This window comes from Equus asinus, chromosome 15, assembly GCF_041296235.1.
Source record: "Equus asinus isolate D_3611 breed Donkey chromosome 15, EquAss-T2T_v2, whole genome shotgun sequence".
Lineage (NCBI taxonomy): Eukaryota > Metazoa > Chordata > Mammalia > Perissodactyla > Equidae > Equus > Equus asinus.
The window spans coordinates 11470199-11495128 of record NC_091804.1 but is presented as its reverse complement, the minus strand read 5'-3'; the positions used below and the strand labels follow the sequence as shown (position 1 = coordinate 11495128).

The 24930-nt window shown below is 37.7% G+C and overlaps 1 protein-coding gene across 2 annotated transcripts in view; it reads left to right on the top strand.

The window, feature by feature from the left end:
* Positions 1 to 24930, top strand: part of SPTLC3 (serine palmitoyltransferase long chain base subunit 3) — a 145706-nt gene that overhangs the window by 13381 nt on the left and 107395 nt on the right. For both annotated transcript variants that reach the window (XM_014865864.3, XM_014865865.3), the window contains exon 2: positions 21245 to 21427. In XM_014865864.3, coding sequence (XP_014721350.1) covers positions 21245 to 21427 — 183 coding nt within the window. The remainder of the gene's footprint in view (positions 1 to 21244; positions 21428 to 24930) is intronic.

Below are 24930 nucleotides of genomic sequence, written 5' to 3'. Positions count from 1 at the left end.
CCTCAGACTCTTCCTTCTGCTGGGAACACTGTGCCTGGTAAACCCCTACATCTCATTTTAAACATCATCTTCTTTAAGGAGGCCTTTCTCTTTTTCTGAACAAGGTCAGATCCCTTTGCTATCTAGTCCGCAGAACCCTTACTTATTTATCATTTCCCTTTTTGTAAGTATTCGTTATGCACTGTATTTCCATTTACCCAAGCATTAGCAAACTTTTTCTGTAAAAGGCCATATAGTAAATACTTTCAATTCTGTGGGCCACGCAGTCTCCGTCAAAACCACTCAGCTCAGCTATTATAGCATGAAAGCAGCCATAGACAATACATAAACAAATGGATGTAGCCACGTTCCAATAAAACTTTATTTACAAAAGCCGGTGGTGGGCTAGATCTGGCCTATGGGGCACAATTTGTGACTCTCAGAACAACAGAAGCTTCTGTGATGATGGAGATGTTGTATATCTGTCCCGTCCAGTAAGGTAGCCACCAGCCACATGTGATTATTGAGCACTTGAAATGTGGCTAGTGAAATTGAGGATCTAAATCTCTAAGTTTATTTAATTATTTAAGTTTAAATGTAAATAGCTACATGTGGCTAGTGTTTACTGTATTGGACAGCACACATAGAGATCATGAGCTTAGGGGCTGTGTGCCTCTTGGTCACCAATGTGTCACCTAGACCTAGCATAGCAGCCAGCACAGAGTAGGTGTTCAATATGTGTTGAATGAATGAGTGAATGAGCAAATGTATAAATATTGAATGACTTATCAGATTTGTTTGCTTTTTAACACTGCCATATACTTGATTAGGTGTTACCCCTGGATGCTTCTTGCTCTCTAGTCCTGAGATGTTATATTTTGTATGCACATTTTATCTCCCCATTAGCCCATGAGCTCCATGAGGATGGGAGCTATAAAAGACACTTCCTGAATGATCCTCCCAGGGCCCAGGACAGGTGCATGCACAGGGTAGTCAGCCTTCCCATGGAGTGTTTGCAGCTACCAGTACCCACCTGGAAAGGAAAAACATTCAGCCCCATGGCTATTTTATTTCTGAAATATATTCTAATCTGTCTTGTCTCGAAGCTCTAACTTCAAGCTTTTCTCCTTCAACCCTGGTGTGGTGGAGTTGAGAAATTCAAATTAGCCCTGCCTTTTCCTGCTTTATAATCTTGAGTAAGTTGCTTAACATCCTGTGTGTCTCTTATTAAGTGAAGATAATTCTCGTTCTATTACAGCTATCCACCACCCACCTCTTAGGAATATCATGTAAATAAATAAGATCATGGCCACAAAAGCTTTGAGCACCTCAGAGATAAGCACTATTCTCACGTGGCACATTGTATGTGATCAAGAAGATAGTAGATGGTAGTTATTCTCAGTGATGTTAAACCACTTGGTGCATTGTTTTCTCGAGTTTATCAGGATAACGTAATAAAAGGTCTGTGTTTCTCAAGTGAGCCAGCTGGCTGTAAATAAGATCAGAGGAATGCAATGATTGCAGAGTGGTGAAAGAAAGCCACTTTGTTCCAAAGTTGAATTGTGTCCAATTGACTTTAGAGCCTTCCCCCTAGCTATGATCCCAGGTAGAATCCTGAGATCCTACAAAACTTTCTTCCTTGCATTCCTGCTGCAGTTCTGATAAGGGGGCATCCCAAAGAAGGCACACCTTTCTTTCACCACTACCTTAAAGAGGAAATCTGGCTTACCCTGACGTGGAAGGCCTATTCAATTCCAGTGGGCTCTGTACATCTCTTCTCCAAGTAGGTAACACATTAGGTCCAGCCAGAGGTCCATGAAAGGTCCTGCTCCTCTACTTTCCACTCACCAAGAAATATTCATGATGGTCCTCCCATCCTGGAAGGCCCTCACCTCCTCTCCCAACCATTCCCAATCTTGGCACTGTCTCTCATTCACTCATTCCTACAGCAGATGTTCATTGGACACTCTGCTAGGAATTCTATTTAGACCCTGCCAAGCAATCCTGCCTTTTCTGTGAATGCCTCACTTCCCAATCTGGGTGCATTCTGTGGAAGCCTGTATCTCTCTTCACGGGCTGCCCTGACCCGTTAGCTGACTTCTCAGGTAGTGAAGAGAAAAGCCAAGACAATGGGAAACCAAACTAACCTCTCGAGAACAGAACTTGTTCACCTAGAAACAAAGAGTTAGAAGAGCTAACATATAAAGAACTTGTCCTCTCAAAAAGTTCCATGTTTATAATCTGTCTCTATCTCTCTGACTTCTGCAGTCACTGAAGCGTAAATCTTGTAATGAACTTTTTCCATCATGCACTGCCTAACACACAGAGATGGTCAATAAATCAAGAATTGAGTCTTTGACTCACTTAATTTTCTGGCATAAACTTCCCCAGATTTGTTTGAATTTTGGTCAGCCCAGACAGGTCCTAATACAAGTTTCCTTGGAGAGGTAACTCAGTTCTCAGACTTTTTCCAAATGCTTCTAAGCAATGGTTAGAAATGAAATAATTTGGGGGGCCACCCCCATTGCCAAGCGGTTAAGTTCATGTGCTATGCTTTGGCAGCCCAGGGTTTCAGTGGTTCAGCTCCTGGGTGCAGACCTAGCACCGTTCAACAAGCCATGCTGAGGTGGCGTCCCACATAGGAGAACGAGAAGGACCTACAACTAGAATATGCAACTATGTACTGGGGGGCTTTAGAGAGAAGGAAAAAAAGGGAAGATTGGCAACTGATGTTAGCTCGGGGCCAGTCTTTAAAAAACAAAATGAAAGAATTTTAATAAAATTCATACAGTATGTATTCATTAAGGTAACAGTAGATGTCATAATAAATGAGCCACCAAATCTCAACAGCATAATCCAATAGAAGTTTATTTCTCACTCATATTTCTTAAGTCTAATTGGCAGTGATAGGAAGTTGGAAGGAGAAGTGGTGAGGACTCTGCTCCACAGAGTTATTCGGCGAACCAGGCCAGCAAAAGCTCTGCAATCTTTACTGTGTGGCTTCCAAGGTCACCTTGGCCATCAGCATTCAGATGCCAACAGGGGAAACAGAGAAAGAGATCGATCATGAGAGAGGCTTTTATGGGTCAGGCACGGAAGTGGCACCTGGGCACTTCTGCCCATTTCATATTGGTCATAACTCTGTCACATGGCCACATTTGTCTTCAAATGGTGTGGGACATGTAGTCCAGCTGTGAGAAAGAAGAAAGGGAAATGGTTTGGTGAACAGCCAGTCTTTGCCACGCTGGACAATACAGTTAAAATATTTCAAATACTTGAAAGACCTGAGTGAGAGATAATGAAAGCTATTTTATTTGTAAGTTATACTTTATTTTCTGTCCTTTTATTAAACGACTTGTCTTTTAAAAATATTATTGTAATGCAATGTGGTGAGTATAATGATGGTGTTATGCAGTGAGAACGTCAAGCCTGGATCTTTTTAGGAAGTGAAGCAGAGCTGGGTCTTAAACAGCAGATATTAGGCATGCAAAGGGTGTATGTATGTGCAGCAGAGATGAAGAAGAGGTGGCAGCAGAGGACAGTTAGGAAGAGTAGCAACTGAAGAAATTACAGGCAAGTGGCAGCATAAGAAAATGTTTGGAGAAGATAAAAACGAGGGTGTGAGATGAAAGCAGTTTGATGTTGCTTAAGCAACAAATGGAAGGCAGGAGATAGAGGACTTTGACAGGTCATTGTCTTCTTTGCTAAGAAATTTAGCTTTATGTTGAAAACCAACACTTCCCAAAGAGAGTTTTCTCATGGCATAGATAGATTTATGTTTAATATATGTCCTGGGTTCCAAAGTTAAATGGTTTTTCACTTCAGTATTTTAATAGTGTTCAATAAGCTAATTCAATTGGCAAGTATTTATTCAGCACTACCATGTGAAGCTGTGTGCTCACAACAGGGATACAGTGATGAACAAGAAACCTGTCTCCCCTGGTTCTTACACCCTAGCTTTTGCACACTGTGAGCTTTTGCACACCAAGAGGCACAGAGGTATGTAGGCTTTCCAAAACCATTTTTGTTGATGCCTATCTCTAGTGAGCACTTTAGAAATTCTGTTATAAATGATGCTTGGACGTTAAAGATAAAGTTATCTAGCAACAGCAGATTTGAGGAGTCAGTATGGAGTAAAGAGACCATCTGGGAGGTGATTGCAGTGATCCAGGGGAAAGGTTGATGAGAAACTCCCTTGATGCTCTCAATTCTACCTTGGGAATCTTTCTTTCTAGTCCTACTGCCTTTATCCTTCTAGCTCTCATCCTTCAAGCCTTTCGTCAACTCTTTTCTCCTTCATGAAGTTTCCCCTATCTCTTCCAGTGAGTGTTAGATGCGTCTTCTTCCCACAGCACCCTGAACATCTCTCTATGGTACCTGTAGTGTTTGTCAGGTAGTCAGCTTGTAGTCTGTCTGTGGGCACATCATGTCTCCTGGCAGAGCATTTGTTAACACAGGCACTCAATAAGTCTTGGTTTAGTGTTGAAACAGGAGGAAAACAACAACAACAACAAAATCTTTTTAGATAGACTTGATGCTGGGGTTTTAAGGCAGTATGAAAAAAATAAATTTTAACCTAAATTGTCATATATTTACATATCTCAGTGGTCTGAACAACTTGAGTTGACTGAGCAACTCAGTTTCTTCTACTCCAGCTACACGACTGGGGTCCCCTAAGTAGGAGGTTTCCATTTGGATTTTATCACGTGGAACACCCCATTCCAGGGTCTGCCAATATGTTAATGATTAATTATACCAGGCATCTTAAAAATCAGAAATAAAATTATCAGGAAGGTGCTTGTGTCCAAGTTGAATATGACTGTGTACATATAGAATCAAACGACAAATTCTAAGCAGAAGGAACTCACCTATTTGTGATGAGATGATATGAGTTAGAGTAGACTGAAACATAGTTTCATAAAGCATTTCTAAACATTTATATCCATAAAACACATGACAAAGGCTATGGTTAAAATACTCATTTCTTAAAATTCCCTGACAACTTTAAGACATTAAGTACCCTTCCAAATAAAGTAGAACTGTGGACTATCAGAATTCTTGTATCATTCCACTTTCATAAGCTTTGGTGCAGCATTATTCGTATAACTTGGGCCATATCTAATTGACATTTGAAAGTATTTTAGAAGAGAAATAAATGGCAACTTTGGAATTAATAAGACACTCAAATGATTTAAAGTTTATTGAGCAAAGAGCTGCTTTGAATTTTACCTACCACTAGAGATGATAATTTAAAATACACACACACACACATTCACTAGCAGTAAGGCATGAACACTTACCAGTCATAACAGGGCACTCATTAACCAATCAGAAGGGATGCTGGGTGTAAACTGAGATGCTAATATCAGTGTGTACCAGATAAGCATCAGTCCTGCCTCCCTCCACTAGCATCACATCTAGTCTACAATTCCGTAACTCCCCTGACTGGAGATGAAAACTGATCTGATAGGAGTCACAGTCTAGAGTTGGGAGGAGTCTAGAGTTGTTTGGTCCCTGGATTGGTGACAATAATGTCATCAAGGACCACAGTGTTTTACATCTCCTTTCTACCATCTTCTGTGCATAACCAAATATCTTTCTCTTGTGGCCACAATATGGTTGCTGAAATTCCAGGCATCCCATGCAGACACAACAATGTCTAGAAAAGAATAGGGAATTTTTTTGGCATCTATTTCTATTCTTGAGTAAAGCCTTTCTCAGTCACCCAGTGGACTTTTTCTTGGTTCCCATTGGCCAGTACTGGTCCACATGTCTATGTCTAAACCAGTCACTGGCAAGACACACTATGGCTAGCTTGAACTGATCATGCTTTCCCTCCTGAGGCTAGGGAAGGGTCACCTTCAGCTGAACACCAAGGCTCTTCTGGTGATAAATAAAGAGTTCAGGGTATGGCTGTAGGGTAGGCAACCAACAGTGTCTGCATCACATAACAAACCCCACGAGATGATCTATTTGAAAAGAGAATTTATAGTCCTTGCACACACTTGCACTCAAGTTTCAGTGTTTAAGCTCATGAAGCCCAAAGTTACACCCCACCCCCATGTTCCATTTCTTCTGCAATAATGGCAACTGGACAACAGGACTTGTTCAGGATTCTGAGGAAGAAGTGCTCCTCATAACCATGAATGAAGTATGGACCTCTTACTATCTCTAAAAGCCCATCCTCTACAACAGTACTCATGTGGGGTCATGAGGAATGAAATTAGTCTTAGAGATGCAGATGGTCTTTAGCTTTGAAGGCATCTTTATATTTTATCTGTATAGACAGGTGCATTAATTAGGGTAAACACTACTAACTGCTGCAGTAGACAAACCATAAATCTCACTATCTCAACACAGTGAGTTTTATTGGTCACATATGTAAAGTCTATTGCAGATCAGGTACCCCTCTTCCATCTGTAGCTTCACCATCTGGATCCAGTGATTTGCAAGTTTCCCATGGTAGAGGACGAGAGAGATGGATAAGGCACACCAGCCCTTGACTACCTCAACCCAGAAGTGACACATGCCATTTCCATTCACAGGCCATTAACCAGAACAAGTCATGTGGCCCACCATAACTGCAAAGGAGGCTGGGAAACATGGAGAACATGATGAACATACATTAAATACTAACAATGTTCTGCCATATGGTGTTTGGAAATCATTTTTACCAAACCATTGAGCAATGCTACTCGTTTATGTGTTGGCTTTGTACTATGTTAACTTAGCCAAGCTGGAACCTCATTTCTAGGATTTCCAGGTTGGGACTGGACCAAGAGAAATTTACATAATATTGGGAAGGTGGAAGTGAAGCAACAGTCATTATAATCTAAAGGCCATTTGTTGGCAAGGGTAGCAACTGGGCTTGTGGCTCCTCCAGCTCCTGCTCCTTCAACTTCTCTGAGTTCTGGGACTGGTGTGTGTGCATATTCATGGCAAACGTTCCAACACTTTGTATAGGGCATGCTCATTATCAAGGTTGAAAATGTTGCCAGGCAGATATGGATGCTAGTTTGTCCTACTCAATTCCAATTTGTCCTAGTGGGTCCCAATTTGTCCTCACTTTTCTGTGTTTTAGGTCCAGCTCCTCACAATTACTAGCCCTGCTACTGATCTACAGCAACTTCAGTTCAACAATCGAATGTAGAAGTAGCAGCCTTCCCTAGACTATATGTATATGGATATGGTCGACTGAGATATAATTCACACACCATATTTATCCATTTAAAATGTACAATTCAGTGGTTTTTAGTTTATTCACAGAATTGTGCAACAATCACTGCAATCAATTTTAGAATATTTTCATCACCCTCACCAAAAAACTCTTCTTCATTAGGAGTCAGTGCCCATTTCCTCCCAACATCCACACCTCACCCTAAGTCAACCACTAATCTACTTTCTGTCTCTATGGATTTACCTATTCTGGATATTTCATATAAATGGAATCATACAATATGTGATTTTTTGTGAATGGGTTTTTTCACTTAGTATAATGTTTTCAAGGTTCATCCATGTTAGAGTATTTGTCAGTATATACTCCATTTTTATTCTCAAAAAATAAACCATTGTGTGGCTATACCACATTTTATTTATCCATTTATCAGTTAATGGATGTCTAGGTTGTTTCCACTTTTTATCTACTATGAATATTTGAGTGCAAGTTTTTGTTTGCACTCATGTGTTTGCATTTCCTTTGGATATATGCCTAGGAGAATTTCTGGGTCATATGACAACTCTATGCTTAACCTTTAAAAGAACTGCAGTGTGTGAGGATCGCAATTTCTTCACGTCTCTGATAACACTTGGTATTATCCATCTTTTTATTATAGCCATCCTAGTGGATGTGAAGTGGTATCTCATTATGATTTTAATTTGCACTTCTCTGACGGCTAAGGATGTTGCACATCTTTCCATGTGCTTATTGGCCATTTGTATATCTGTGGACAAATCTTTATTCAGTTCCTTCGCCCATTTTTTGATTGGGTTGTGTTTTTATTACTGACTTGTAAGAGTTCTTTATATATTCTAGATACTAAATCCTTATAAGATATATGATTTGCCAATATTTTCTCCAATTCTGTGAGTTGTCTTGTTAACTTTCTTAATGATATCCTTTGGAGCACAAAAGCTTTTAAGTTCAATGAAATACAACTTATCTGTATTTTCTTTTATCACAGTGCTTTTAGTGTCATATCTAAGAAGGCTTTGCCTAACCCAAGGTCACGGACATTTTTCTCCCTTATTTTCTACTGAGAATTTATAGTTTTAGCTCTTACACTTAGGTTTATAATCTATTTGGAGTTATTTTTTGTGCATGTTATGAAGAAGGGGTCCAACATCATTCTTTTTTATGTGGATATCCAGTTGTTCCAGCAACATTTGTTGAAAAGACTATTATTTCCTCACTAAATAGTCTGGGCACCTTTGTCAAAAATCAGTAGATTGTAAATATGAGAGCTTATTTCCAGACTTTTAATTCTATTTCATGGACGTATATGTTCTGATTATTATAGATTTATAGTAAATTTTAAAATTGGGAAGTATGACTCTTCCAATTTTATTCTTTCTCTTCAAGATTGTTTTTCTTCAAGATTGTTCTAGGTCAATTGCATTCCCATATGAATTTTAATATCAGCTTGTCAATTTGTCCGAAAGCTTAGCTGGGATTTTGATAAGGATCATGTTGAACCCATAGTTCAATTTGAGGAATATTGCCATTTTAACAACCTTCAGTCTTCTAATTCATAAACATGGTTATATTTCCACTTATTTATGTCTTTCTTTTCTTTCAACGATGGTTTGTAGTTTTCAATGTACGTCTTGCACTTTTTTTGTTAAATTTATTCCTAAGTATTTTGTTCTTTTGATGCTATTGTAAATAGAATTTTCTTACTTTCATTTTTTGATTGTTCATTGCTAGTGTATAGAAATAAATTGATTTGTATATTGATCTTATATCCTGAAACTTTACTGAACTCATTTGTTAGCTCTCATAATTTTTTAGCACATTCTTTAGTGTTTTCTATATACAAGATCATGTCTTCTACAAATAGAGTTTTATTTCTTTCTTTCCAGTATGATGCCATTTATTTTATTTTCTTGCCTAATTTCCTTGGTTAGAACTTTTGGTATGCTGTTAAATACAAGTGGTTATAGCAGACATACTTGTCTTGGTTCTGATCTTAGGGAGAAAGCATTCAATTTTTCTCTATTAAGTAAAATGTTAGCTGTAGATTTTTCATAGATTCCCTTTATCAGATTGAGGATTTTCCCTTCTATTCTTAGCTTGTTGGATATTTTTATTATGAAGCGGTGTTGGATTTTGTCAAGTGCTTTTTCTGCTTCTATGGAAATGATTATGTAATTTTGGACATTTATTCTGTTGATATGATGTATTACATTAATTAATTTTTGAATGTTAAACTAAGCTTGCAGTCATAGGATAAAATACACTAGGTCATAGTGTTTAAACATTTTTATATTTTTGATGGATTTATTTTTGTTAGCATTTTCTAGGGGATTTTTGTGTCTATCTTCATAAGAAATATTAGTCTGTAGTTTTCTTTTTCTGTGATGTCTTTGTCTGCTTTTCGTACCAGGATAACACTGGCCTCATATAATGAATTGGGGAGTGTTTCCTCCTCTTTGATATTTTAAAAGAATTTGTGAAGAATTGGTATTAATTCTTCTTTAAATTCTTGATAAAATTCACCAGTGAAGTCATCTAAGCTTGGGTTTTCTATGCATGAAGTTTTTGATTACTAACTCAATGTCTTCATTTGTTACAGGTCTATTCAGATTTTTTGCTTCTTAATGAGTCAGTTTTTGTAATTTATGTCGTCCTTGAATTTGCCCATGTCACCTAAGTTCTAACATGTTGACACATAATGCTTTATAGTAATACCTTACAATCAATGTTATTTCTGTCATGTCAGTAGTACCGTCCCTCTTTCCTTCCTCATTTAAGTAATCTGAGTGTTCTCTTTTTTTGCTTGGTTCATCCAGCTGAAGGTCTGTCAATTTTGTTGATCTATTTGAAAAATCAACTTTTTCCTAGTCTCTATTTCATAAATTTCCACTCTAATCTTTATCATTTCCCTGGATCTGCTTCCTTTAGATTTGGTTTACTCTTCTTTTTCCAGTGTCTCAAGGTAAAGTGGTAGGTTATTGATTGGAGATCTTTCTTCTTTTTTAACATAGGCATTAGACCTATAAATTTTCCTTTCAGTACTGCTTAAGCTATGTCCAGTAAGTTTGGGTATATGTGTAATCATTTTTATTTATCTCAAAGTGTTTCCTAATTTCTCTTTATATGTTTTTTGACCGATTTGGTATTTAGGAGAATGTTGTTTAATTTCTACCTATTTTTAAATTTCTCAATTTTTTTTTTGTTATTGACTTCTAATTCTATTGTGACTGTGGAACAAACTTTGCATGCTTTCAATCCTTTTACACTTATTGAGACTCGTTTTATGGCTAGCTGTAGAATGTTCTATATGCACTCTAGAAAAAAGTGTGTACTATGGTGTTGGGGGGCAGTGTTCTGTAGAAGTCTGTTAAGTCTACTTGGTTTATAATGCTCTCCAAGTCTTCTATTTCTTGTCGGTCTTCTGCCTAATTGTTATATCCACTTTTGAAAGTAGGAGATTGAAGTTTCTACTATGATTGTGGAATTATCTATTTCTCCTTTCATTTCTGTCAGTTTTTGCTTCATGGATATTGGGATTTGCTGTCAGGTACTTATATGTTTATCATTGTTACCTTTTTCTAATGGATTGAACATTTTCTCACATAAAGTGTCCCTTTTTGTCTTTAGTAACAGTTTTGTTTTGAAGTCTATCTTATCTGATATTATCTGTATAGCCATTCCAGCTTTCTTATGATTGCTATTTTTAAATATTTTTTCCATTCTTTTACTTTTAACTTATTTGCATCTCTGAATCTAAAGTGTGGCTCCTGTAGATAGCTTAGAGTTGAACTTGATTTTGTTTTTTTCTAGTTTGACAATCTGCCACCTGATTGGATTGTTTCATCCATTCGTATTTACTATTATTATTGATATAGTTGGATTTATGTCTGCCGCTTTACTTTTTGTTTGTTGCCTCACTCACATCATTTTTATTTCTCTATTCTCACTTTACTGTTTTCTTTCGCATTAAATATTTTCCAGTGTAATATTTTAATGATCTTTTGCTGTATTTTTTGAGTTATTTTCTTAGTGATTGCTCTAGGGCTTACCATATATATCTTAACTTACCAGAATCTACTTCAGATTTATACAAACTTAACTCTAGTGAGATACAGAAATGTGACTCCTATCTAGTCTTCCCCTTTTTTGAGCTATTACTGTTATAATGTTACATCTATATATTTGACAAAATAATACATGGTTATAACTATTACATTATGTAATTTTATGTCTTTTTAAAAGGCTGGATACCTGGAAAGAAGGATACCAAGAATAGATATAGATATAGAGGATATAGATATAGAAAGATAGCAAGAATAGATATAGGTATCGATATAGTTGTACATATGAGTTTGTTATATTAATCTTCTCATCCACATTCTTATTTACGCTTTCTAGTTCTCTTCATTCGTTGTTGTGGATTCTCATTACTGTCTTGTATCATTTCCTTACTCCAATATAGCTTTGTTCGCACCCACGTCCTTTGCTCTGTCATTGTCAAATATATATATTGTCTATATATATATATATTATATATATATATATATATATATATTGTCTATATATAGGCCTAACAATAAAATTATACATATATTGTTTTATACTGTTTCTTTTTAGATCAGTTAATAGAAGAAAAGAGAATAAATATGCATTTATACTGTCTTTTATAGTTTCATAATGAACTTTGCCTATGCTTTTTGTGTGGGTTTTTTTTTTTGGAAGTTATGGATTTGAATTACCATCTGGAGTCACTTTCTGTCAGTCTGAAGAATATCCCTCAGTATTTCTTGTAAGGTAGATCTGCTACAACAAATTCTCTCAATTTTTGTTTATCTTAGTATGTCTTTATTTTTCCTGCATTTTTGAAGGATAGTTTTGCATAATATAACTTTCTTGGTTGACATTTTTTCCCAGCACATTGACTATGTCATCCCACTGCCTTATGGCCTCCATTGTTTTGCTTGGAAATCAGCTGTTACCCTTTCTAGGAATTGTTACATAAGGATTGCTTTTTTCTTGCTTCTTTTTGGATTTTCTCTTTGTCTGTGTCAAGATTTTTACTATAATGTGTCTAGGAGTGGATCTCTTTGCCTTTATCCTACATAAATATCATTAAGCTTCTGGTTGTATAAATTAAATTTTTTCATCAAATTTGAGGAGTTTTCAGCCAATATTTCTTGAAATATTTTTTCTGTTCCTTTCTTCTCCTTCTTGTGCTATCATTATGTGTATGTTTGTGTAATCCAATAATATTCCACATTTTTCTGAGGCTCTGTTTACTTTTCTTCATTTTTTCTCAGATTTTTTTTTAACTATACAAACACTATTGAATATCTTCAAATTCAGTCATTCTTTCATCTTCCAGTTTAAATCCCCTCTAATAAGTTTTGTTTCTGTTACTACACTTTTGAATTCCAGATTCCCATTTGATTCTTTTTTATAATTTCTTCTCTTTATTGATATTTTCTATTTGATGAGACTGTTATTGTATCTTCTTTTACTTATTTCAGCATGGTTTCCTTTAGTTCTTTAATTTATAATAGCTGTTTTGGAGTTTTTACTAAGCCTAAAATCTGCATCCCTCTCAGTTTCTGTTGCCTGCTGTTTTTCCTTTTCATAGGTCACATTTTCCTGTTTGTTTGTATGTCTCATGTTTTTGGTTAAAACTAGACATTTTTAGATAATATACTGTTTCAACTCTGGATACTAACCAACTACCCCCCTGCCCCCTAGGGATTTTTGTTGTTGTGTTTGCTTGTTTATTTGTTTAGTGACTTGGCTGGGCTATTTTTATAGAGTCTATTTTATTCACATAGTGAAACCTCTGATGTTGCTTCTCAGAGGGTACAGCCTTCGGCACGTGCGCTGGGACTACAGTGGTTTTAGCAAGGTTCTCCTTGCCTGTCTCTTTCCCTGATCTCTCTGGGAAGCTGTTGGCCTCTGTTGGTATTATACCCAGTTGTTTACCTCCACTAAGTGTTAGCTGATTTCTCCATTGGTTTTGATAATATCTTGGGGCATAACTTGCTCCATAGTCTATTACAATTAAAGTGAGGACCCTTGGCAAGGTTAGTTTTTGAGACCAGTCTTTAGGTATGTTTTAATCCCAAGAGTTCTCTTCTTAGCTGTCTATCTCCCTTGCTCTCTCTGATAAACTAACTGCCTACAGATTAGCTTTTTGCTCTCGCAGAATTACTGGCCTCCTCTTAATTTCTTACCACCAAAATCTCCATTGTTTTCAAGAGCTCCGTTAGTCTTGAACTTCTCCATTCTCTGTTCTAAATAAAATCAGTTCCTTTTGGTAATGCTTTGTACCTCTCTGTTCTTATGGTCTGCCTCTCTCCCTCATCAAAACCGATGACCCACTCCTTTAGAGCTGGGGGAAGGACAGTGCACTTCTTCTCTAGGGGTGATATACCTGCTCTGGGTGGGGCATTAGCCTCTGCTCTTCTTGGCTTTCCTCTTCCAGTATGGAATCTCCACCCTACTAGTGATCTGGGACAAGGGCAAGTGAGGCCCCAGTATTCTCAGCATGCCATGCCTGGAGTAGAACTTCCACCCTAATAATGAGTGTTTAGTGAAAGAAGGGAACCCTCAATATCCCTCAGTCGTACTTGCATGGAATTTATCTCTGAAAACCAGCTGAGAGTGATGAAAAATGTTGGCATCTTGCCCCTCTCAGGGAAATAGCATAGCCCTGGACTGAAGCTGTGGGTAAGAGAGTCCCATTTTCTTGACCATAACTGCTCAGAGTAAAACTTTTGCCACTCTGAGTGAGGGGGCAGAGGGAGGGAGTGGGTCACGGTTCAAGTGCCACAGACGCTTGCTGTTCTTTTCGATACTTAGTAGGTTTTCTTGAACAAACGTTTCTTCATTTGTTGTATGCCCTTAAGACAATTTCCAAACACTTTAAATTGTTGTATTTTCATAATTTGTACCAGTTATGGTTTTTTAACGTAAAGAGGGTCTATGTGAGCTCTTCATGACACCACTATGGAATCGGTCTCCCCTACCACAGATTTTTAACCAGCTCACACTTTTGAGTATAGCATAATCTCTAGAATAAGTCTTTTATCCCACATCACTCCCAGTGGTTCTGTTTCCTTGCTCAAAACCTAACTACTACAATGTAGGCAGAAACTTAGTCCCTAAATGCCAATCAGTGTCCTTGAAAGTTTGTGTTCTCCCCAGGAGACCTCAGAGGAGTATCTACTCAACTCTTACAATGTGGAAAATTCTGGATACATTCCACTTCAGAAAGAAGATGGTTATCTCCTTCTCTCCAGTGCTCTGGGTTTCCTCCAGCATTTTATTATCCCAGAAACTATCTTATTCCCAAACTTTCTACCCTTTTAGTGACCAAAATCTGAAACCTTCTTCATTCTCATCTTTGCTTCTTTTTCCATGGACTGACCCAGCCATATAATGGAATGTGCTGTGTTACCTGGGCTGCCTCAGTCAGAAAACAAAAGTTTGCTCGTGAATGAGTGGTTGATCTGTGAAATTAACTTGGTTTCATATTTTTCTCATCTCTTTTTATCCTATCCCAAGGACATAGAACAGAACAAGGGCCTCCAGCACAAGTTCTTTAAAGTTCTAAGGGGAAAAAATGCTATGAGATAGTCTGTGTTGTTATAGTCAGATAGTCACATGTGCACTTCAGCCCATCCCCTCCAGAGTCTCGTTCCGGGAATTATACCATCTCTTACCTTTATCCCCAGATAACCTTAATCTACTGAGTACTTTCTTCAACTGCTAAGCATGCTCAATATTTCTTTATTCCAAAATAGGTATCTCCTCCACTATTAGTATCTAAAGCCACCACTTTCTCTCTGTTCCACTCTTCACCATCAAACTTATTTAATAAGTAGTCACAACTCCCTCCCTCATTGCCTCTCTACCCCCTTTCTCCTTAAATCCCTGCTGTCTGATAAAAACACTGGGAAAAAGGCTGACAAAGTCATTTGCTGAAGTTTTCTTGTGAGAGCCCTCATGCACAATGGTCTTTCTCAACTTCAGTCTCTCAACCCCCGACCTCGTTAACTCCCACCTCTTCCTTCCCTCTCACACTTGCTTATGTCCTAATGGACCCTCATTCTCCTGCTTCTCCCTATATATAGATATTTCCCAAGGCTTTATACATAGTCTTTCTTTTCTTTCCCAAATATTTCTCTAAAAGCAGCATCATCCATTCTAACAGTTTCATGTGTCATCTCCATATTCAGAAGATTTAATGAAAATCATAGTATTTAATAAGTGCTTACTCTGTGGCAGGTACTTTGCATTTATTATCTCATTTAACTTTCAAGACAAACCTTATTAGGTCCATTTTACACTTGAGGCATTTGAGGGCAAGAGAAATTAAGTGACTTGCACATTGTCATATAGTCAGTAGATGAAAGTACCAGGATTTGAACCCAGGAAGTCTCACTCTTGCATAAACACTCTCCACCATTATGTTCTACTTCCCATCAAGACTGGGCTCAAATTCCTTCTCCTCCAGAAAGCCACTCCTGATCACCCAATGTGATATGTTCCCTTCATTTGCATCACCATTATGACATTTACTTTTTGCTCTAAGTTACGGTCATTTATGCTTGCTCCCCTCCAACACACATTACACCATTGCACTATCAATTCTGCGAGAAAGGCACTGTATTTATTGATTTCATATCCCCTGTAATATTAGCCTTGGACAGTACAAAATAGGCAGCCAATAAAAGACCTGCTAATTTGAATGAAAGAGCAATCATCTGTAAAGTTGGGTCCTCTCAGCATGCCCCAACATCCTGTTTATTTCCTGACGTGACAGGAATGCAGGAAGTAAACAAACCCCAGGGTGTCCGTGTCCCGAATGACCTGGCACTCTGGGCAAGGGGACTCAGGATCTGTTTATTTTCAAGGCTATCAAAGAAAAGCTAGACCATAGAGAAGTGTATTGCTGAGAGGTAGAACAAAGAAAGTGCATTACAGATTATCATGTTGTGTCAACCTTGGCTAGCAAATTTATTAAGCAAAATTTTGTACTTCTTTTACTTTGATAGGACAAATCTCATATTTCAAAATAACTGTCCAACCCCAGATTAAGAATTCTTTCCCACAAGGTGTCACTGACTTCAATTTTCCATAAAGGAATATAGTAAATGAATCGCTTTCCATCTATTAAGAAAGGCCTGTATATATCCAGATAACTTTGTTCTCTATGAAGGTATCTTATTTTCTCTCTTTCAAATAAAATTAAGTTAAATTAAATTAAAAATAAATAAAGTTATATGAGAGAGACTAAAGTTGATATTGGTTTGGAGCCATGGACATTGTTAAAAATTTCTCCTTTGCATTATAACTATTTTCCAGAACAAGTCACATGGGCAAAAAAAAAAGTTACACAGGCCCAGCCTGTGCACACAACTGAAGGTTTTATTTGCATCTAGGTAAACAGTCTTTTATGTACAGTGCATGTTTGCCTCAGAGCCAATTCAGCCGGCAAGTTCCCATGGGTTTCAAGGGAAACGCTCTGCTTGATTTGGCCACATATGGAGTTCAGAAATGTTTATGGGTCCAGGGAAAGAAGAAGGGAAAACCTGCTGATCCTCACAGGATAGCTTTGAATGTCCTGGAAGTTTATCTCTTTACATGCACCCACAGAACTCAGCCATCCTCTAAGTCAGCCAAAGGAGTTAATTTGTGAGCAGGCTAAATCAGGTTTCTGAAATTACCCACACTGCGTCCCCTTCACTCATGCTTCTTCCTCTGGAGTGCCCTTAAAGAAGTGGGGCCTAAAATTCTTTCCCAAGCCCACTGCTTTTTTCTCTTTAAAATTTGTCGTTTCTCACATTCACTTTCAACCATGGCTTAAGTTTTGCCTTGTAGTAGTTGACTTCCAGATCTTCTACTTCAGCCAGGGCCTTATCTTTTCCTGAATCCCTAATTGCCCAAGCAATTCACCATCTCCAACCTAGCATGCCCCATACATATTCTTTGTCATCCCCCCATAGGCAGCCCTCCTAATTCCTTCTTTCTTCTTATCAACAATGCTATAATGCTCCTGGCAGATACTTTTCATTTTCCTCTGTCTTGGCCTCATACCTAACCAGTCACAAAATTTCATGAAATCTTCCTTCATGAAGATCTCAGTCTCTTTTGCTAGAGTCTGGACAAACCCAGGAAGGAAGGAAGCCAATCATGTGTCCACATGATGTGGAAGGAATAAGGAGGTGGGTCTTAACTGGGTCAGGAGGTTGCCTGGCATGCTGGAGACAGATGCAGTCCAAAGGTCAAGCACAGAGCAGAGCTGAGGAGGAGAGCCAAAGGTTGGCACCAGATAGTAGGATCAGCCACCCATCAGACCTACAGGACTGGTGTGAGGACACGGTGAGAGGGAAGTCAAGAAGTCAGGAGTACGGACTGGGCCTGTCTTGGTCATCTTTGAATCCCCAGGACCTAGCTCATTGCTGATTCATGGTAGGCACCCAATAAATGCCCAACAAATGTCCCAGATACAGGGCATTTTTTATATAATCTTTCATTCAAGACCTCATATTAAGCAACGCTTTCTCACTTTCATTTTTTTAAACCACTAGGAAGTGTTTTGGAAAGACATGTTAGAAAGAGCCGCATCCATACTTTGGGATATCTACAGAAGTAACCTCATATAATGGACAAATAAGGAAGCAAGGAATTTTAATGAGTTAATAATATTTTGTGGGGTTTTGACTTAACAACTTAAGTGTTAGATGTATTATAAAAAGGCATTTTAAAAATTGTTTTAAAAACAAGTAGAAATCAAAATATTCATCTACCAGATAAATTTTTTTGGTCGTCATATATTTTCAATTGTCATACATTTTGTGGCTTGGAATAAAACTTCCAGTGACTAAGTCACGTAGAGATTCCAAAACTACTGCTCCTTAAACAATGTAGAGGAAATGAAGTGATATGCTCCAGAAAACTGTGTTGATGGAATCAAACAGTGCTAGTAGTGATGATAAAGATTGAGAGTAGCAAAAACAGTGTTTCTAATTAACATGATTTTATATAATATCTCATTCTAAATATCTGTGCACAAGCCAAATTACTACATTAAATATTAGTAGACTTTTGACAATTTCCTGTAAGTCACTGAAAGTTATATGTTTCAAATGGTCAAAGCACTTCTTATGGATCACCTCATTGGGAATCTGGGAATCTATGCATTGCATTACATTTGTTGAATAAAATAATGAATGAATGCATAAATATTTATTAAAGATTAAAATTTAATTAAATATTAGCATTCGGAATGATTTATTCACTAATCCATTGAGCCAACATTGATTGAGCTACTCTCTGCAAATCACCTAAACAGAAATCAGAATGGTTTGGTACTAAAAGTCTACTTTCCACTGGAATGTTGACACCTAAAATAAAAATACTTTTTTAAACTTTTTATTATGAAAAATTTCAGACATACAGAAAAGTGATGAAATAATATAACAAACATCAATAGAACTTCCATCTAGATTCAACAGTTATTAACATTTTCCAAAAACTGCCTCATGTATATATTTAATTTTCGATGGACCATTTGAAACAAAATTACAGCTGTCATAGTACTTCAGCCACCTAACTTTAGTATGCATCTACAAAGATTAAAAAATTCTCCCACATACCTGTAATATTACCATTATGCCTAACAAAATTAACAATAATTCCTTAATAAGATGTATTTCTAGTCTACGTTTGGATTTCCACAGTTGTTCAAAATATTTATTTACTTATTTACTTACTTACTTATTTATTTTTGCTGAGGAAGATTCACCCTGAGCTAACATCTGTGCCAATCTTCCTCTATTTTGTATGTGGGATGCCACCACAGCATGGCCATTGACGAGTAGCGTAGGTCCACAATTGGGAATCAAACCTGGGCTGCTGAAGCAGAGCGTGCCAAACTTAACCACTAGGCCATGAGACCAGTCCCTAAAATATTTATTTTTTTACCATTTTTTTAATAAAAACAGAAAAATAGGATCCAATGAAAGAACACAGACTACATTTGGTTGTGTCTCTTAAGTCCCCTCCCTAACCTTTTTTTCTTTTTCTTTTCTCTTTTCCAGCTTGATTGAGGTGTAATTTACAAATAAAAATTGTATATATCTGAGGTGCACAATGTGATTTGATACAGCTATACATTGTGAAACTATTACCACAATCAAGCTAATTAACACATCCATCACTGCACTTAGGTACATTTTGTGTGTGTGTGTATGGTGAGAACACCTTCGTTCTACTGTCTTAGCAAATTTCAAGTATAATATACAGTATTATTAACTGTAGTAACCATGCTGTACATTAGATCTCAGAACTTATTCATCTTATAACTGAAGGTTTCTACTCTTTGACCAACATCTCCCCATTTCCCCCGCCCCCCAGCCCACCATTCTACTCTCTGCTTCTGTGAGTTCAGCTTTTTTAGACTCCACATATAAGTGAGATTATGCAGAATTTGTCTTTCTGTGTCTGGCTTATTTCACTTAGTATAATGTACTCCAGGCATCTCCATTTGTCACATATGGCAAGATTTCCTTCCTTTTTATGGCTGAATAATATTCTGGTGTGTGTGTGTATGTGTTCATCCATTTATGAATACTTAGATTATTTCCATATTTTGGCTATTGTTAATAATGATGTAATGAACATGGAAGAGCACATATCTCTTCAAGATACTGATTTCATTTCCTATGGATATATACCCAGATGTGGGATTGCTGGATCATATGGTAGTTCTATTTTTTAATTTTTTGAGGAAACTCCATATTGTTTTCCATAATGGTTATACCAATTTACATTCCCACCAACAGGGTACAAGGGTTCCCTTTTCCCTACATCCTCACCAACACTTATTATCTCTTATCTGTTTAATAGCAGTCATCTTAACAGATATGAGGTTATATTGCATTGTGGTTTTGATTTGCATTTCCCTGATGATTAGTGATGTCGAGCACTTTTTCATATACTTGTCAGCATTTGTGTGTCTTCTTTGGGAAAATGTCTGTTGAAGTCCTGTGCCCTTTTGTGTGTGTGTGTGAGGAAGATTGGCCCTGCACTAACATCTATTGCCAATCTTCCTCTTTTTGCTTGAGGAAGATTGTCCCTGGCTAGCATCTGTGCCAATCTTCCTCTATTTTATGTGGGATGCCACCACAGCATGGCTTGATGAGCAGTGTTAGGTCCACACCAGGATCCAAACCTGCAAACACTGGGCCACCGAAGTGTAGCATATGAACTTAACCACTATGCCACTGGGCCAATCCTCTTTTGCCCATTTTTTAATCAAATTCTTTGTTTTTTGTTATTGAGTTTTATGAGTTCCTTATATATTTTGAATATTAACCCCTTATCAGATGTGTGGTTTGCAAACATTTTCTCCCATTCCATAGGTTGCTTTTTCATTTTGTTGATCATTTCCTTTGCTACACAGGAGCTTTTTAGTTTAATGTAGTCCCACTTATTTATTTTTGCTTTTAAAGACCAGACCAGTTGTCTTATTGAAATTTGCACAATGTGGATTATCTGATTGTTTCCTCATGAGGTTATTTACCTGTTCCTTTATCTCAATATTTCTTGTGAAATAGAAGTTAGATATAAGAGCTTGACTGAATTAAGGCTAAATGTTTCATCAGTGTATTGAATATTATGTCATGATAAGAGCACAGAGTGACTAGTTGTTCCAACATCCATGATATAATTTGATCACCTAGTTAAGGTAGTAACCGTAGGTCTGTGATTAGGGAGTAATCTATGGGGTCCTACTTTGGCATCTTGAAAAAACCTTATTCCTCATTAACTTTTCACTTAATGGATTTAGCATCTGTTGAGAATTTTTGCCTGAATCAATTATTTCATTAAAGTCTTGTAAAATAAAATGCACATTTCTGTTTACCCTCTTCAATTATCAATTTCCAATTCTATCCAACTATCTTTTACAATCTTAAATATGTTCTTTGAAATTGAAAAGATTGAAAGTCCAAAATTTTAAGTATCATACTTTATTGTAATGGGAGAGATCTAACCTTCAATTTTCTTTTTTGTTTTCAGCAAAATGGGAAGCCACATATTTATAAGCCACTTGTTGAGTTCTTCGAAGAAGCACCTCTTCACGTTATGGTTTTCACTTACTTGGGATATGGAATTGGAACCCTATTTGGCTATCTCAGAGACTTTATGAGAAACTGGGGAATAGAAAAATGCAACGCAGCTGTAGAGCGAGAAGAACAAAAAGTATGTATGTGCACCTCCCTGGATCTTTGTCAATGCCTATTCTTCCCTAAAGTCTTCTCAGAACGGTGATGCATGTTCAGAGCCTAAAAAGAGTGAGGTGCTCAGGAACTACTCAGGGTAAATTCTGTTCATCTCTACCTGCTAAACCCCATCCCCTATGTGTTCATGGACTTGTTTTTACAAATATTTATTTAGTAACTACTATTTGCCATATACTGAACTAAGGGTCTTCTCATACCTTAACATATTTAATTTTTATAACAACCTCATGTGATCAATATTAAAATACCATTTTAAAGACAAAAAAAATTGAAATATAAGAGCAAGGGCACATGGGTGGGACTGTACTCTGGTCTTCTAGTTGGAAGATGAGTATTATTTATGTTCTATCTTGAAATAGAAAAGTGTGTCTGAGTGAAATGTGAGATTTTTATTTCATCTAGGTCAGGGTTTCTCAACTTTGCTACTACTGACATTTTGGACTAGATAATTCTTTGGTGGGAGAGGCTGCCCTGTACATTGTAGGATTTATTTTTTTTAAAAGACACTATTTTTTTTTAAGATTTTATTTTTTCCCTTTTTCTCCCCAAAGCCCCCCAGTACATAGTTGTATATTCTTCGTTGTGGGTCCTTCTAGTTGTGGTATGTGGGACGCCACCTCAGCGTGGTTTGATGAGCGGTGCCATGTCCGCGCCCAGGATTTGAACTAACGAAACACTGGGCTGCCTGCAGCGGAGCGCGCGAACTTAACCACTCGGCCACGGGGCCAGCCCCCTACATTGTAGGATTTTTAACAGCATCCCTGGCATCTACCCACTATATGCCATTAGGTTCTCCCACACACTTGTGATGATCAAAAATGCCTCCAGACAGTGACAAATGTCTCATGAAGTGCAAAATCACCCCTGATTTAGAACCCCTGATCTAGATATTTTCAATAGTTAACCTATAAAAGTCTATACAGGGGCTGGCCCCATGGCCGAGTGGTTAAGATCGCGCACTCCGCTGCAGGCGGCCCAGTGTTTCGTTGGTTCAAATCCTGGGCGCGGACATGGCACTGCTCATCAAACCATGCTGAGGCAGCGTCCCACATGCCACAACTAGAAGGACCCACAACGAAGAATATACAACTATGTACCGGGGTGCTTTGGGGAGAAAAAGAAAAAAAATAAAATCTTGAAAAGAAAAAAGTCTATACAATGCTCTTTTCACATAGAGCTAACAACACAACCTGAAAATGTTCAGAGATCTGAAAAGAGCTTACATTATGTTAACATTTTCCAAATTAGTTCAAATAATTGATCATGCCATGAATCTCTTTTTCCTAAAAAATTGCTTTAGAATACTATGATTGTGGGCAAAGAACATAAGTGAAGCATGAATTTCAATGTAATGAGAGAACATCAAATCCTGTAACCTAGCAACTAGTATCCATGGTAAGATAAACATGTTACAGTAACACATCCATGAACAAATCGTGCGGAACACTTCTTTGGGAATTGGCTTAAATCAAGTATATCACGTTCAGAAGAAAATCAGGCCCGGTTTTATTATTACAATCCCTCCTACCTTCAGCAAATATTTGAGCACATGTCTATGCTAGGTAATGGGTGCTAATATACACAGAAAAAAAGATAGATCCTACCATCAGAGAATTTGAAGTCTGGTATGCAAAAACAGACTCATGAGCAAAACATATGACAAAAAGTGATGATGGGAAGGAGGGTGATATGGAAAACAGGGATCTGTGCCCTGTGACTCCCTTAGGAGGTCAGAAAGGCATGATTTTGGGGCTTGAATGGTGAGCAGGAGTTTGCCTAGTGAGCAAGGGTGCAAAGGAGGACATTCAGAAGAAGGCACTGCTTGTGCCAAGGCATTCATTACCTCCTTAATCAAGTCAGATTCTTATTGAGCATGTATTTTGTGCCAGGCACTGTGCTACAATCTGGGGATACAAGAATAACCAAGGCAGATATGGTTCTTGCCTTCAGGGAGCTAACCATAAAAAAAGCAATTTCAATAGAATTTGATAAAAGGTACCATAGAGGTAAATAGAGGATGTCAAGGGATCAAAGGAGAGAAACATTGAACCTGGACTTGTGTTCAGTGAAGGTTTCTGGGAGGAAGAGGAAGTTAAACCGAGATATGAAGGCTGAAGTGTAAGTAGTAAGGCAAAGAGTGAGGCAAGATGGGACAGAAAGAGTCTTTAGGGAGAGGAAACATGGTGCAAAATGGCCCAGAGGTAGAAAATGCATTGTACATTCAAGGAATGGAGGAATTCCAGTGACCTGAGTGTTGTGAGTGAGAGTGGGAGTTTGTGGGGAGAAAGATTGTTCAAAAGGCAAACAGGGACAAGACTACAATGGGTTTTTATAAGCTGTAGATATTTATTATAAGAACAATGAGAAGGCATTGAAGGATTTCAGGCAGAGGAATGCAGATTTGCAGATTAGAAAGATCGCGTTCACTGCCCAGTGAAAAAGGGATTGCAGGAGGACAACAGATGGACCAAAAAAATCAGTTAAAAGGATGATGCTGAAATCCAGGCTACAAAAAATCTAGGTGAGACCTTGGGCTGGGACCCGGGTAGTGATAATAGGTGTGGTGATAAGAGATAAGACCAAGAGATATTTAAGAAGATGGAGTTAGGATGATTGGTCTTACTTGGGGAATTAAGGAGATGGTCAGATCAAAGACCACACCCAGGTTTATATCTTGGGCAGTTGGGAAAAAGAAGGTAGTCTCATTCATCGAAATGGGGAATAGAGGAGGAAGATCCAGTTGGAGGATGAAATTGGTCAATTCCTTTTTTTTTTTTTTTGATTCATTTGCCCTGAGCTAACATCTGCTGCCAATCTTCCTCTTTTTGTATGTGACCCTCCACCACAGCGTGGCCACTGACAGACGGGTGGTATAGGTCCAAGCCCAGGAAATGAACCCAGACCACCGAAGTGGGGTGTTCTGAACTTAACCACTAGGCCACCAGTGCTGGCCCTTGGTCAATTCATTTTTTGAGAAGTTGAGTTTGAAGAATGGCCAGTGGATACAGAGGCCTAGTCCTCCACAGAAAAGTCTCAGATGGATATTTTGGCATCTTTAATATATCTTGAACATATCAACATTAGTCAAAGCCACGGAAGTAGATGAGATCTCTCAAGAAAGGACTATAGAGAAAAAAGAGAAAGTGTGAGAAGAGAATGGAGAACTTTAAAGAATTTAATAGATGTTAGAGATGGTACCCCAATTCAAGACTAGAAGCAAAGTGACGATAAAAAAAGCCTTATAATAGTTTAGAAAAGAGATAATTTGTGCTTCAACTGGGGAAGTGGTAGATGGAATGAAGAAAAGGAAACTAATTACAGCGATATTTAGAAGGTAGCATCAGCAAGTCTTGGTGGTTGAGTGTATAGAAAATAAGAGAGGAAAACATGGTAATCCCAAATTTCTACTTTGATCAGACATGAGGATGGTATTGGCACAGCCATCGCAATGGAATCATCTTG